Raw genomic sequence first — 17,131 nt, forward strand, 5'->3', positions numbered from 1 at the left:
AGTTATGTTATTATTATTACGTATTATTATTATTATTTATTGGTCGCAACCCTTCGTTTACGTATGTTTTATTGAATTGCTGCTACAATGCCATTCAGCTTAAAGTAATCTTTTTCTAATCTTATCTTCAGCCTTCCAAAAGAAGAAAGACAGTATTAGATTAGAAAAAAAATTATCTTAAGCTGAATGTCATTGTAGCAGCTATTCAATTTAATAAAGTATATTATATTATTATTATTCTAAGTGTTTTTAGAGGGATTTTAAATAGTATTTGTGGATTTTAGCTATTTGCAGGGGCTTTTGGTTTTGGTACCCATCCCCCACGAATACTGGGGGGGGGGGGGGGGGGGGGGGGGTCTACTGTGTAAAAGTTTCATTGAATTGGGTTCATTTTTCTTGGAGAAATAAACATTTAATTTTGAAGAAAAGTAAGTTACAAGAAAACGTCAAATGGAAAGAAAATTTCGGCCATTAAGAATCCTTGGAGAATCTGAACATCTTGAGCAAGTTATCCCTATAGTATCATAACCCGTTTTCTCTATGACGCTACTGCTAGAGAGAATTGGTTATTTTAGTTGATGACTTTTTATATATATATATATATATACTTTTACTTTTTACAGGCTTTTTTACAATTTGTCATTCATAGTGCCTTACAAGCAAACCAAAATATCATGAACCAATTTAAATTTTTTTGTTTTTTAATATGTTCCAAGATATGCTTATTTACATGTAAAACAGTGTATAAATGAAACTTTATCCTATCCAGGATTATTTATATAGACTTACATTTTTACAATTTGAGGTTCACAGTGTCATACAAACAATGAACAAAATTGTCTATGAACCAATCTGAAAATCTTTTATAGCACTAATGTTTCAAAATATGTTTTTCTACATGTAAAATAGTCCAAAACAATATATGACTTGCTTGATCCTATCCAGAATTATTCATGCAGACATTTTTTACAAGTCATATAATTTGTGGTTCACAGTGCCATACAAATGACAGACAAAATTGTCAATAAACCAATGTAATTTTTTTTCTTTTTGCATTATTACTTCAGGATATGCTTATTTAGACATAAAACAGTTGAAAAGTAGTAATAACTAAAATTTTATAATTCCTCAAAATTCAGCTGATGGGCCTCCCCTTAATGACTAAAAATTTCTAATATATAGTACATGTACATGTAAAAATTCAATCTTCTTTTTTCCCGCCGTTGTCCCTACATTAAGGGGTCAGTTGCGCCTTATGTGCTTTCTCTACTGCCTTATGTCAAAGGCATCATCCTCCACCAAACCTCACCATCTAATTCTCTCTCCCTCTGGATCTTCTTCCTCTAACTTGTTCCTTCCAAGCCCTCTTCACTCTCTCCTCGTCATCCATCCTTACACGTGCCCATACCACCTCACTCGTGACTGTCTTATTACCACAGTAATCTTTACTAATCCTGCCCTTCCTATTTCATCATTGTCCAATCTCTCAAGCAGCAACATTCCCAGAAGCCACCTCAGCATTCTCATTGCTGTTCTCTCAAGCTTTACTTCCTCTATCACATACTACTCCAGCTACTTCTCACCATTTACCCCATGGTTTAAAGTAGATCCTAAGTATTTAAACTTTATCAAGTTTTATATTAGAGCCTTGTCTTTCTTACATTACTATTCTGCTGCTTCCAACTTCCCTACTGCTCACCAAAACCTCTGTTTTATTCACATTCACTTTTAAGCCACCCCTCTCTAAAGACTCCTGCCACTCTCCAACCCTTCTTTGTAGGTCTTCCTCATTTTTGGCAGTAATCACCAGATCATCGGCATAAAGTTGTTCAAAATACTCTACCCATCTCTTCTTAATGTGTTCATCCCTATATGTACAATATATTTCCATCTCTATTCTTGACACCTAATATACCCAAATTCTGTCTCTGCCTTTTCCTCAAGTTTGAAATCATATACAGTGGACCCCCCGTATTCGCGTTCTCCAGATTCGCGGACTCACACTTTCGCGGATTTCTCTCGAGAACGTTTCCCTGCATTATTCGCGGAAAATTCGCGCATTCGCGGTAATTTTTCTATGGTAAATATCCACAAATTCCTGAGGTTTTTTTTATGAATTTCAACATAAAATGCACTTTTTGTGATAAAACTATGAAAAAAAACCATTTATGAAAATTTTTAGTGGGTTTTTCTTGAATTTTAACTAACAAAATAGGCTGTTTTTAGCATTTTTATAGGGGTTCCAAACATTCGCGGGTTCTAACTATTCACGGGGGGGTCTGGTACGCATCCCCCGCGAATACTGGGGGACCACTGTATATATCCTTTTCTCCTCTTATCCTAGGCTTTCATTCAACTGCTCTGCAGTTCTTCCAATAGCCATACCTACCCTCTCCTTCTCACATCACTTTCCTCTTCTCTGTACTGTTCCTCTGCACCCTATGCATGCCTTACTTTCCAGTCCTTAAATGCTTTTGATTTTCTTTTAATTGACTCTTGCACCTTTCCATCCCACCACCACTTTTCTTCTCTCCGTATCCACTATTTCTTCCCAAATATTTTCCACTGTGTTACCCTGTCTAAATTCTACATTCCCCCTTTCCAGCCGTCTCTCTTACAGTCCTCCTAAATTGCTCCCCCTTTTCTCCTTTAGGGTCCCAAATCTTAATCCTAGATCTCCTCTTTCTCTTTTTGGGTTTCCTAAAGATCACTTTGCAGTTTTGTGGGCTCCTCTAACCATGATGTAATCTGTTTGGCTATGCACTCCTCCACTTTCTTAAGTTATCAAGTACTTATCCAACTTTTAAAACCACGTGTTCATACGTGCCAATTCAAAACTCTGAGCCATCTCCAATATATAATCCCCATCCTCGGTTCTAATTTCAAACCCATGGCTTTTATGTACCACCTCATACCCATCTCTTCTCTTCCCCACCCTGCCATTCATATCAGCTTGTATTATTAGTTTCTCCTCTCTCACTGTTCTAATGACAGCCTCAAACTCTTGTCTAAATAACATTCTCTTGCTCCGGGCACTCCATCTAAGGAGCTTATGCTGATATTATATTTACTACTTTGTCCCCTAATATTATTGGAATCTTTCAAAGCCTATCATTTACTCTCTTTACTTCTACCACTCCCTTCCAGTTGTTACTATAATTTGAACTGCATTTCTTCCCTCTCGTGACCCGCTGTAATAGAGCTTATACCATTTCCTATCTCATATATATGCATATAAAATTCAATTAAAAGTATAAAAAGTTTACAGTGTAAATGATGACCACTTATTCCTTTTTTTTTAAGATGTGCCGAAGGTACAATGGTTTTCTTCGTGCAGCCATCGCAGATCCCCAGCCTGAACGGAGATGGTTTAGACGAGGTTGGGTTACTTTCAAGAGGCATGTTAACATAAAAGACATCTGTTGGAACCTCAACAATATCAGAGTAAGTGAAGCTAATTTTAATACGTTTAATTTTTTAAGGGAAATTTTATTCATACATGTCTTAATATTTCATTTATGTAATTTACCCAAAGTGTGAGTTACCATTGTTAAAAGTGTAAATATGTACAGATGTTTTGTGATGTTGTATGTTACCTGGAGAACAGTATCACTCTTTCTAGCCTTTTAGCCTGGTTGATAGCATTTCTAGCTCACAACTGGTTAACCCTTTTGAACTTCCAAACAAGACCAGGAGGAAAGGGAGAGAGGAGTATGATCCTTAAAATTCAATATACCTCTGTTGACATAATCATTGAATTAGTTGTTAGGTAACTTTTGTGAGTTGCAGCTATGCTAAGAGAGTGTGTGCATTCATTGCTCTGTCAAATTGTGTAGAACCAAAACGGGCTTGGACAGTCTAATATCTCTCTCTTTCTCTCTCTCTCTCTCTCTCTCTCTCTCTCTCTCTTTTTTTTTATTTACAGTTAAGGGATTGTGAACTTGGAGCCATTGTCAATAGAGATTTGAGTCGACGAATCCGGACAGTTAATGGCATAACCTCACATCGTTCTGTTGTTCGTGCAGACATTAAATTAGCAGCAAAAATCATTCAGAATTTAGACTCACGGTGGTGCCTGTGGTTAGAAGGAGAAATTACCGAAGAAAACCCCGTAAGTTATGGAGTCATTGTTGAACACTTAACTTATAAGTATCCAGAGTGTTTATATATTATAAACTTTCTGTAGTGCTTCATTAGATTTACCTTGTTTTCTATTTGTTGGATGTTTATATTAAAGGCAATTTCAACTCAAATTGATTTCGTAGCTTATGACCTGTAAACTATCAAAGTGGTTATCTGATAAGCATAATAAAGAACAGTGTTTCAATTTGGAATAATAAAGTGTTGAAATTTTACTCATTTGGTCTCAAAAGGAAGGCTAGGTTTAGATATTTTTAATACTTTCTTTGTGTGTTACTAATATGATTATTCTTCCTCATTGACTCAAAGCAGTTGCTCAGCCTTACATCATCTCTCAATCCGGTATTGAGAAACATCACAGATTATTTGATAGAGGAAGCAAGTGCTGAGGAAGAGGAGTTGTTAGGAGCTAATGATGCCTCCGCTGGGAATTCAGAAGAAAAGGCAGAGGGAGAAGCCATTGAACGAGATCCTAGTCTTATTAAGGTAAGTCCTGGATTAACTGAAATTTGTAATTATGCATTCATATAAGAATTGAATTGCTTGATTTTAATAGTGGACATAGCCACAAGTACTAAAAGTTGATGAATTTCTCTGGCTCACACTCAGGTATTAGATAGGCTGTTACTCTACTTGAGAATAGTGCACAGTGTGGATTATTACAATCACTCTGAATATCCCAACGAAGATGAGATGCCCAATCGTTGTGGTATAATGCATGCAAGAGGCATACCCCCATCCAGTAAAGTTACACCACAGGAAGTCAACGATTATATCCGTGCATTTGAAAATAAGATTGGCTCTTTCCTTCAGCCACTTACAAAACTGAGTGATGATGAAGCGAAGAAATTAGGTGAGTTTTAACTGTATATTTTAACTGTATTAATCAGGAACTTTTGTCAACAGTGTTATTGCAAGATGTGTGTTACAGTATATGTGTTCATAACTTCCATTTTATTTTCTATTTTGTGAATAGGTGTGTTATTCCTGTTTTCTAGGTTTAAAGGAGGCAGAAGAAGAAGTAGAGAAATTTGTACAAAGCAACACACAGGAAGTAGCTAAAGACAAGTGGCAGTGTCCCTTATGTGGAAAGAAATTTAAGGGCGCTGAATATGTTCACAAACATATTCTCATCAAACATGCAGAAAAAGTCAAAGAAGTGAAAAAGGAGGTGAGTTAAAGTATGTGATTTGGTTGTTGGAGAGTACTTTGTGTTGAAAACAATAGCTATTATGAATAGAAAGTAACCAGCCATATCTGTTGGAAGATGAAAATTGGTAGAGATGTCTTCCATGAGACCTGCTTTGAAAATGCTTGGAATTACTGTATATTGCGGCATGTAAATCGAGCTGCATTTACGGCATGTAAATTGAGCTGCATTTAAGTCAAGTTTTTAAAACCAAAATTTTATTGTCAAAATTATGGGTCAAGTTACTTGGCAGATATAAAATACAGACAGCCCCGGTTAACGGCAGGGGTTCCTTTCCTAGGGGCCTGACGCCAAGCAAAATTCACCTCTAACCGAAATTCAAGTCTATGGGCGTCACAATCCACCATATGGTGCCCTAGACATGTTAACTATGCCTTAGACAGTGTCACGGCCAGATATTTTGTTCTAAGTAATAACTCTTAAACCCTCTCATGATCTGATGACGCATAGTGCATCAATAACGTTTGTTCAGTAAGTGTGCAGATGGCGCATGTGTAAGTTATTTTCAGGAAAAATTCACGAAAAAAACGCGTCAATTGTAGAAAACGTAGTTTATGCCATTGGGGTCGACAGATAATGAATCTCGAAGAAAACGCAAACCCGACACCACTAGCTTATTTAGCTATGATACAAACCATCAACATAAGTAGGTTGGAAAATCTGAAAATTGCACTCTGGAAATTTTTTTCCTTTTTTTTCTCTCTCTCTCTCTCTCTCTTTCTCCAGCTCATTAGCATACACATTTATTATTGCCTGCATGTGAAAGATCAAAACATTCCTACACAATTTAGGTATAAGACAAACTCCCCAAACCTTAATATTAAATTTTTTATAATTCCAAAAAAAAATCTTCGATTTTCCTTGAAAACTTCATGTTCACCACATCGTTTTTATTATTTCTAAGCTTCATAAAGATGTTCTGATTGCTTTAGGAAATACAGTAATTCAATCATTTGCCAAAATAACACTAACCAGAAGCGTATATCAGTTATAGTTTGGATGTACCAAATTTTACCAAAAAACTTTTCCATGCACATGTTCTTTTTGGCCCAGGGGAAAAGTCGTATACCTTACCCCCTTATATTTTCGGCCTGTCCGCAAGAGTCTAGCTAATGAAAATGTGGAATTTTAGGTAACGAAAAAAATAATAATAGAGTTCACAACAAGACATACACACAACAAGACGTACACATTTAAAGCATATTTCAACTTGAAAGCACTTCATATAACAAAAAGTAACCTACAGTGGTACCTCGACAAACGAAAGGCTCAACTTACGAAAAACTCAAGATACGAAAGCAAATACGAAGATTTTTTTGGCTCTACATACGAAAATAGTTTAAGTTACGAAAGGTTGTTGCTGTAAAGTCCCGAGATTCGACCGGACCACCGAGAACAATTTTAAAACTACCTCCCCGGCAGCTGAGTAAACTCGCCACCATCCTCCCGCTCTCCCATTGGTTCCTGATGCTAGTCACCCCATAAGATCCTGCTCTCCTATTGGTCAGCATTTATCCCTTGTGCTCTATGTATTCTATTGGTAAAAGGATGCTGTAAATTGAAAAACTTATTCATGTAATACATTTAATTTAAAAAACATTAGGTAAAGATAGAATAAAGAATAGAAATTAATGGTTATTATACTGTTTGGTAGTTTCAGTAGTTGAAGAGAGAGATTTAACTGAGTACATGCAATACATTTAATAAAAAAAAATTGTGAATTAGATATCATAAAATGTAAAATAAATCAGACTGCTAATCATCGAAGCCAACAAATACGTATTTTCTAGAATTCTTCTTCTGTTTTAATATTACGTTACGTACGTATATGTTTCATTATAGCTGTCAGTAACTCGATATCTCCATTAGGTAAAGATAGAATAAAGAATAGAAATGAATGGTTATTATACTGTTTGGTAGTTTCATTAGTTGAAGAGAGATACTAATGAAAATTTATGACTTACTGTGGCCTAAGAAAAGTGATTGCTTGGCGATCGTTCGGTACTCGTAAGAGCTGAATGTAAACAAACGATTGGAAGTTTTTTATTTATTTATTTTGTGTGTGTGTGTATTATAGTTAATGATTAATTAATTAATTATTTTGAAATGAGTACATACTGATTATTTATACATTTTATTAGCATATTCTAAGCTTTTAGCTTCTTAGGTTTAGATGTCAGAATCATAGACTAGGCTACAGTAGCAACTGCTAACATAGGCTAGGCTTATTGCTAAGGGACATATCCTAAAGTCCTAATATATGCAGTAAAAATGGGGTTGAACATTACATGCAGTTGAATATTACTCATGTACAGTATTTTGCCTTTTTGGAGTCATATTTCTTCCGTCGGATCGGCGTTGTAACCCTAGAACATGTGTTATAGGCCTGGAAATATAATTTACTGGGGTGTTTTTGTAGGGCTTGGAACGGATTAGGCATTTTACATGTAAAATGCGGTTCAAGATACGAAAAACTCATGATATGAAGGCCGCCTCGGAACGGATTAATTTCGTATCTCGAGGTACCACTTTATTTACGTTAAATAGAAGCAAGAAAATCGCTCTTAATCGAGTCAAGTAGGGCGCAGTAACCCTGCCTCTGCCCTCAGCTGATTTTTCCAAACCAAAATACAGATCGCTTTGTTTGTATTCTATAATACTATACATAGTATTATGGAACTACACACACTATTATTGGATACAATGAAGTAAAGCATAACTTTTTAAAAGAGCCAAGGAAGAGATGCATATTCGTTATGTTTGTATTTTATGAGGGGGTCTCGGTGCTTCAGCAAGTACCGAAATGTGTACAGATAACCAGATAACAGTGCCGTCTATTAACAAAAAATAACTCTGTCTAGTTCATGTATTTACATCAATTTTCAACTTTAAAACACTTCATATAAAGGAAAATAACCTTGTCACATATGAATAGTTTTTCTAAAGATTAATTTATGCTAAATAGAAGCAAGAAAATTGTTCTAAATTGAGTTGAATACAGGGAAAGTGTCTTTAAATATGACAAAATAATCTTAATCCCGGCCACCTCCAGCCTCAGCTGATTTTTCCAAACTAAAACATGATTGGTTTGTTTGTATTTTATAACACAAATTGTAATACAAGACTACATAACAGTATTACTAGATCCAGCAAAGTAAAGGATAAATTTTTAAAAGAGCGGAGGAAGAGATTCATATTCATTATGTTTGTATTTTTTGAGGCAGTCTCAGCACCTGGCCTAAGAAACCGATAACCAGACAACAACGCTATAAACCCTACGGAATGTAAAACCCAGTTATGAATATACAGGCAGTCCCCGGGTTACGACGGGGTTCCATTCTTGAGACGCTTGTAACCTGAAAATCGTCATAAGCCGGAACATCTTCAAAAATCCTAAGAAAACCTTAGTTTTAATGCTTTGGATGCATTCAAAACTATGTAAACTGCATTCTTATTGCATTTTTCATCAAAAAACCTTCAAATATTGATTATTTTGCATTTTTGGTGTCATATTTCTTCTGCCAGATCAGCGTTGTAGGCATTGTAACCCTGGAACATGCATTGTAACCCTGGAAATAATTTCTGACGAATATAATTGAAAAGCGCCTTGATCTCGGAAAGCTGAAGCACCGAGACCCCCTCATATCAAGTGCCATAAAACCGAAACGCCACTAACCGATGGCGACGGTAACCGCGGCTGCCCGTATGAACATTTAGATATAGTATTTGCAACATTGACATCCAGTTGAGGCCAGTGGGGTCTCATAACATTATTTAGTGGGCATAGTCTAGGGTGTTTTACTTCTGATGTCGATCAAGCTTTTCATCGACACTAAACTCCTTCACTGGTGCAGAGTTGTTGTGGCAAATTTGAAAGTGCAAGAGTTAGCTTGAAACTAGCATTATACTTCATCCTGTTATCAGGAGGTGCCAAGGCCCCTTGGTTATGAGCTCAGTTTTTATATGATAATTCTTGAAATGCTGTGTTACTCATGGGTGTTCTGTCAGTACCGGTGAGTGAGTATGTAATGAAAGGTAAATATTTGTGATTCCTGCAAAATTCAATAATTTGAAACCAATACTTATTGTGTGTAGCTCTATAACAACAATTTCAGGTAAAATACAATCAACATATACGTCAAGTCATCATATACACTGCATTACAAGCAGTCCCTGGTTATCAGCAGGGGTTCCTTTCCCACGCTTGATGATAAGCAAAGATCGCCGATAACCGAAAAGTGGCAATTTTTGCAGCTTATCGGCACCAATAACTGGTTAATGGCGCCTCTGTTAGGTATGCATTGGTCCCAGTACACTATTATCAGCGCCAGTAACCAGAAATCTGCACATTTCGGTGCCGAAAACTGAAGATTTTCAGTGCTAGACAAGTGGCATAAAACTGCAACGCCAATAACCGATACCACCAATAACCATTGACTGCCTGTAGTATATGGTAACACGAACCCATCTTTGTGGCACTGAATGCCTCTTAGCCCAGTGCTTTGGCTTTGATCTAAAGACTTCCTGACTTATGAATGAGATACATTCCAGATGGCCATTTGTAACTTGAATTTTTCATAAGTTGGTTTTTTATTAATTTTTTTTTTTTCCCTGGGTTAGTTTGAGAGTCATGGGCCATACTATTTTCACTTTTTAAATCATACAGTATTATAAAGAAATACTTTTGATTAAAGAAATACTTTTGATGCTCAAAAGGTAGAGAAGAAAATGAAACTTAAATTCATGTAACATTGAAAGTTTAGTATTTTTTCCATGCATTGCAAGTTATGAACTTGGAGAGAATTTCACAGGACTAGTGTCTGTCATTGGAAGTTCACAAGTAAACAATGCACACTGCCCATCTATTGACAAGAATACATACTAAACATTCCCTAGGAGAGAGGAAATATAGAAAATGGGAATTTATCAAAGAACAAGTTTAATTTGGAAGATAAGAAATAAGTGGAAATATTTTTTTAATATGGACAAGTAGTACTTGTATTCTCGAGATTGTAAGAAGAATATGTTTTTGCATATATTCTTACTAGTTGGATAGGCATTCTCACGGAGGAAAATTTAAAATTTGAATTTGTTTGTTTGTATCTCTGAATGTTTGCAAGTAGGGTGGAAACTGCAAATATGTCCATCCTAATGAAGTGTAGTTTAACCATAGCTGGAAAACATTTATTCAGTCCCAGGTTCCCCATTAATTGTAGAAATCTAAGTGCTTTGAGAACTTGAAGGCATAAAATTCTCAGGCTTTGTAAAAGTTACATTTTTATTTTTCTCTTGCGTTACTTTTATGTATTTGGGTGTGACCATCACAGTATCATGCAATTCATCTTCCAACAATTGATATGGTTCTAAAATGTTTTAATTCCAATAATGATAGTTGAAAAAGGAAAGGGAAATAAAATTTCTGAACATTTCTCCTCATAGCTTTCCCCCACTGCATTGGTTTGGTTAAAATATGCATTAATAATATTCTTACCTTTTGGCAGTTATCATTGCTCCCTTTAGGATTTTTAGTAAGTAATTTTTTCTTCAGGTTGATTACTTTAACAACTATTTACGAGACCCTAAACGACCTCAACTACCAGAGTACCCTGGAAATAAGCATGGTGGTAGTAGGAAAGATGACAGACCAGACCCATATGTTGCAACCTACCCCCAAGCAGCACCAGGGTAAGAAAATTCAGATAATTGTATGCATTTTTTATGTTTGTCATGAAGCAAAGGATTTATATATCTCATATTGCAATAAATATGCAATGGTAAAGAATTCATGTTTAATCTTGATTGAATGAGTGTAATTCAAGTATCCTAAATAATTATATATAGGAATAATTCTTTCATTTTTATTTTTGATTTAAGTCCTTTTAGGAATGCACTGATATTTTGAATGTATATGATAATGCAGAACAGTTGAAATTCAACATATTTGTCTACTGTCCAGCTTCCAATATGCAATGTATGTATATTGGAAACAAATTCTAGAAAGAAATTTTGTTGGATTCTTTACATTTTCAGTTTATCCCATTATTAAATTTTTAAGCAGTAACATTGGAACACATTAAGATAGATCTATACAGTGTTTTCTATTAAGCATGAGGCTTATGTTTCTTGTATTATCGTCACATCTGTGTCCTTAAGTAGTATTCTGTATTATCATCGTACACACCTTCTGTCACAAAATACAGCAACAGTGTAGGTGAATAGTGTATGGGAAGAAAATTCAGCCATAAAAACGTTTTTGTTTATTTCAACTTTAGATATGGTGGATATGGAGCTGCTTATGGAAGACAGTATCCAGCACCACATGGTTATGCCTATGGTAGCAATTACCCAAAGGATTACTACGGTGGCAGAACAGATCCGTATTCCAGAGAGCCATACCAGCGACCAAGGGTTACTTACCGGTCAAGGTAAGTTTAAGCCTCTTTCTTTATTTGTTATGCTTGGGAGTATGCTGCCACTTCAGTTTGTAAGGACTGTGATGTCCAGTTTTGTAGGATTGTCTTTGGAATAAAAAGAAAAAAAATTGTTAGTAGCCACAAAGTTTTTTTGCCTAGTACATGAACACAGTAGTTATATAAATAGTTATGCTTAGCAAATTAGAATTTCAAAAATAATAACCTGTATTTTCATTTAGAATTTTTAGAAAGAATGCAGTATAATTCAAGACTGTTGACATTTTTAAACTGCTCCTAATATTTGCTTTAAAATTTTGTCAGTGTATACATGTGGTGCTGATTAGCATAGACAGCCTGCAATTAGTAAGTTATTTTTGCCTTGAAAAAAGAATTACAATATATTGCAGTGAAATCTATTATATTCAGTTTTTTAAAAGAAACTTACTGCTCCAGTACTATTTATAGGTTTAGTTCCACCCTGTGAAGGTATAACATTTAGCAAAATTTAAAGGTATCCTAGGTACTTATAAGTATGCAATGCCTGTATCTGTCTGCTTCCCCCAACCTCTACCTGGGGACAGACAGGTACAAACACCAGCTGGCAAATAGTATTCTCATGTCCACTATATAATCAGTTGGTGGATCTGGATTTCTGTGTTTCTGATGCTTTCTTTTTTGGTTTGTCTTGGATTTTATTTTGTTTTCAATTATTATGGATCCTAGTAATAGCAAGCTTGACATGACTTGTTTGCTCAGTGTAGAGGTATCTACTGGAGTATTAACAAGAGATGTGTTTGCAAGACTTAGAATGGAAATTTCTTCGCTTTAGTTAATGTTCTTGAGAAGAGGAGACTGATAGGTTAAGGAAGCAACAAAAACATGAATCTGCTAAGGAAGATGTTAATGGGAATAGTAAAAGAGACAGGGTGAGACTGTTCATTCTCCTTCTCTGTCTTTCACTCGCGCTCCAGTATGTAGCCTCACTTTCTGACTACATCACAAACTTCCCTTTCGATTCAAGAGTACCATCCCTCAGTGCTTGCTTGTTTTCAAGTATTTCCCCTGCAGTTGAAGGGACATTGCCCTCATTCATGTATAACCTTACTGTAGACACCCAGTCATGCAGCCTTGAGTTTGGCAGTGCTAGGACTGTGTTGTGAATGGATCTGTTCCTGTGGTCCTTTCTTTCCACTCACCCTGGTGACGGCACAAGTTCTTGTGCACCTAAGGCTCCCTCTATTCACTTTTAGCAGAAAATTCTGTCAGTGTTATTGCTTTGTGTCATTAGTGTTGCTGTGTTGTGTAACAAGGTAGCTAAAGATGATTCATTAGTTTATCCTTTTGTGATATAATTTTGCGTGTGACTTGTTTCGTGTGTCACCAAGTAAGTTGTAAGGTAAGTTATCATGTGATTTTGTGTACTTACACCGATTTAGTTTATTATTCAAACAACTACTTGACTTATATTACTGCTAAGGAGTGCAGATGAGTTTTCAAGATGCTAGAAAGGTAGGCAGACCAATTCATATGTGCAGTCTTTCATTGGAAGTGTAGAACCCAAGCTTCACATTCTTTTGAGATACCTCATTGAAGAATTTGAGTGCCTTTAGGATGGTTTTAGCAATGCAAGTAGTTTGATTAGGGTTGAGAAGTTACCTTCCACCAATGATCTTAAACTCTCAGGAACCTGAAATAGCTTAAGCAAAAGCAAAGATTGGTTTCTCAGGTCTCTCATCTTCCTTACCATCTCGTCTTTCCATATACCGTATTTGTTCATATGCAAATCAACCCTTTGGTCTTAACAATAGGATAGGATATTTTCCAAATGCCAGCTGGTAACTAGTTCAAAACAATCAAAGATTGTAAGCAAGGAATCTGTGAAATTTGACAACTCCTGTGCGTACGAGGTGATAGCTGATCAGAGACCGCTCACTACCTTGTGACGCATTCAGTCTTTTCTTACCGCCTTGGAGAGTAAGATGCTATCACTTTAATTTGTGCATGTTTTTTCTTTTCTTTTAGAGAGCTTGTACAATCATCATCATCATCATCGTTGCAAACTGACTTTCCTGTGTTGATTTTTTATGCTGATTACGGATCTAAAGTCCGTTTGTCTATATTAGGTCACATTTTAATGTTACTGATACTTGTTGTTTTAACGTACAGGTTCACCTCTATAACATCCCTGCATTCCAAAATCCTTGATATCATTGTTCCATTGATGCAATATCTTGAAAGTGTTCCCTTTGCTCATCAGACACTGCTCTAAGGTTCTCTGTGAATAAGTCCAGATGTGAATCAAGGAAATGGACTTCCAGTGACATCCGACAGCCTATTGCAGCATACGAGTCTAGAAGACATTTCACCCTATTTCTAACTCGAGATCTCTTGTTGCTTAGCAAATTTCCACAGAGCCATTTGAAAGACTCCCAGGCTTTAAGCTTAGTCTCATCCAGTGTTGTGAGAAAGTAGGCCTTATGTGAAGAGGGGGTAGGAGAGCATTTTCTGGATTTACAAGGTGCTTACTCTGTAAGCTAGAAACTCCCAGTTCATGTGATTTTCGCAGGGACCATTTTGATTGCACATAGTGCTTGGCAGTTGCACGACTCTCCCGTAGGCATAAAAAGCAACAATACTTCGTGAATCCTGATTGCATTCCATCAACATACAAATCACTTTCAAGTTTCCACATATTTTCCACCTGTAGTTTGTGTACTTTACGGTATTGAGGAGTACCTGCATGTTCTCGTAACACTGTGTGTGTACTGAATGTCCTATGGGAATGGATGGTTTCTTATTGCTGTTGCGTAGTAGTAGTACTGCCTTGAGACTTCTCTTTGGTGAATCAATAAATAAGCGCCATTCAGATGGAACATGTTCTTGAAACAAACTGCGAAATAACTCTTCAATGTTATTATTGAAAAAAGCTGTCCATCAACAGAGAAGTAAGAAGTCAGATTCCCATTTCTCTTTCTGAAATGAGTAATACAAACGTCTTTCTTAAGCAGACATTTGTAGACGAGATGCCAATAGTTCAGCTTTATCCTTCGACAATGACAAGTCTCTACCAAATCATTCTACTCTCCTTGAGCAAATTTCTGTGGTTCGTGATTTGCAATCACGAAATTAGGTTTTGAAGGTACTGAAGATGATTGATGAAATATTTTGTGAAAAATGCTTGACTCCACCATTTAAAATCATAATGAAAAACAAACTTACATAATGTACACAATTGGTTATGAAATATATACCAATCAGAATTTACCTGTACAAGACGTTTACGTGTAGCGATGCTGCTGATCGGAGTTATATGCCTCTTAACTCATCAGAAAAACTGTGCCTGATAGAAGGAAACCAATTGCATTTTTGAAATCAGCGGACAAAACTACTTGTGAAATACCTCATAAAATCCTTGATGAAAATTGGCTGTTGACCAGTGTTATGGATTCTACCGAGTCTCATGGCTTCGTAAACGCATGTGCCCGAGCATTCATGGATTTCCCTGCTCAAGGTTTTTAGCTGCTGTTGTCACAGACCCACATACGACGTGCAGTAGGTGCCATGCTAATTATTGTACAATAACTAATTCTTGTCAGGAATGTCATGCCTGGCCTAAGTTGCAGTGGAGAGAGTTTTACAAGAAGAGGGAACATTGTAGAGTTTCGACTCTTCCCTCTTGAGAGGGGTTTTCTTCTACACGGATGATGATTCAGCTTCTCCCTCTCCTGTGATCACTCTCCCAGTGACTAGTGCGAATGTTCCCCTGTCTCATTCCTTTTCTTCCATTGATTCGTCGATGGAAGTATCGGGAGTTCCACAGGATTGTTATGTGCAATGTAACCCCCTCTCCCTCGGGTTCTCACTTTATACCCGAGAGGGAGGAGGCTATGCCATCTAATGCCTTGTTTTCGGATTCGGAGTCATCCAATATGGCGGCTGTTTGGGCATCGTTGGGACTATGGGGTTCATCTTCCTTGGATGGACTGCTGTTGCATTTCTTAGAGGAGCATATCCCCCCCTGCCCATATAGCAGTCCCACCTCCCCTTGGACTACTCTTCGTTAGATCTCACATGCTGCCGCCTTGCGGAGCCCCATCGTCATCATTGACGCTCCCTGGGTCGCATTGCATCGCTCTACCACTGAGGCCATCGACCAGCTCCTGTCTTAGAGGTGTTGTGAAGTCACTCCCAGTGTCCTCTCAGCCTATGACATCAGATGTGGTGGCCTTTCATCTCCCAGCTGTGACATCACCACTTCCCAATATGATGTCATTGCCTGCTCTCACTAAGCCGTCCAAGGCATCAGTCTAAGCAGTCTACAAGAGACTGGACTCTGTTTTGCAAGAGAGGATTTATGCTGGGTCTATGAAGAAGAAGATTAGGAAACGGAAGGTCTTGTCTCCTACTCCAGCTAGTAAGAGACTGCGTAGAGAGAGGAGTTTCACTCCTCCCCCTTCTATACCTACGCCATCCCCCCTCCGTCGTGTCAGACGTTGGAGGATAAAGGACTTTGTGGTGTCATCATCTTCAAGTGAAAGGAGTGCATCGCCTTCTTCCCTACATGACTGTCTCTCCAATGCATGCTCGTGTTTGTGCAAATGAGAGAAGTGTTTCTTGTAGCACAAAGTCGTGTTTCATCCTCGCACATTTGCGTTCATGAGGTTGGCAGTGGAAATAGTGGAAAGAAGGCATCCTCCTCTGGATACATGTCTGTGTATCACCCATACATCATGAAAGTTATGTATCTTCGTCTTCCCTTTACAGCCATATTTCTCCCTCTCACGTACATGTGAGTGTGGGGAGCATTAAGAGTGTGGCGACATCTTCTGTTCGTGAACATGGTACTTGTTGGTGAGGTCATGATTGACCCCCCTTCCTTCATCTGTTCCTGTACCAGTTTGTCGGCGCAAGGATGACGATAAAGTGCCAATTAAAAGGTCAGACTGCAGATGTGAAGGTCGCTCAAGCTTCGTCTAAGGATTCTGCGATTGGCAAGACTGAGTCTGAGGGTCGAAGACGCGAGGCTTCATTGGTCAGTGGAAGAGACCTTAGCCTTAAAAGTCCATCTCTTTCAGTTAGCTCTCGTCAGCCACGTTCCTTGTCTCAGGATCGTGCTCGGTTCTCAAGGCTGTGTACTCGAATCGTCATGCAATCATATATGTGCTTCCTCCCGCGACCGTGTACGTGTTTCACCTGATGTATGTGTACGTGATCCTTTTTGTGATCATGTACGGGGTGCCTCTCACGAGCCAGTACACTGGGATCGTGTACAAGTGTTGCTGCGAGATGAGTTCTGCGAGCCTTTAGTTTCAGTATCTTCCGGTTTTAGACCTTACACGCCAACCAATGTCATCAAGAATGTTGGGCT

General features: G+C 37.5%; 1 protein-coding gene across 1 annotated transcript in view; it reads left to right on the forward strand.

Moving 5' to 3' along the window:
- Nucleotides 1-17,131, forward strand: part of LOC135201041 (serrate RNA effector molecule homolog) — a 162,135-nt gene that overhangs the window by 110,347 nt on the left and 34,657 nt on the right. The window contains 7 exon segments of the mRNA XM_064229888.1: nucleotides 3,304-3,444; nucleotides 3,926-4,111; nucleotides 4,450-4,626; nucleotides 4,750-4,993; nucleotides 5,139-5,311; nucleotides 10,899-11,035; nucleotides 11,623-11,775. Coding sequence (XP_064085958.1) covers nucleotides 3,304-3,444; nucleotides 3,926-4,111; nucleotides 4,450-4,626; nucleotides 4,750-4,993; nucleotides 5,139-5,311; nucleotides 10,899-11,035; nucleotides 11,623-11,775 — 1,211 coding nt within the window.

This window comes from Macrobrachium nipponense, chromosome 27 (assembly GCF_015104395.2).
Source record: "Macrobrachium nipponense isolate FS-2020 chromosome 27, ASM1510439v2, whole genome shotgun sequence".
In the NCBI taxonomy this organism is placed as follows: domain Eukaryota; kingdom Metazoa; phylum Arthropoda; class Malacostraca; order Decapoda; family Palaemonidae; genus Macrobrachium; species Macrobrachium nipponense.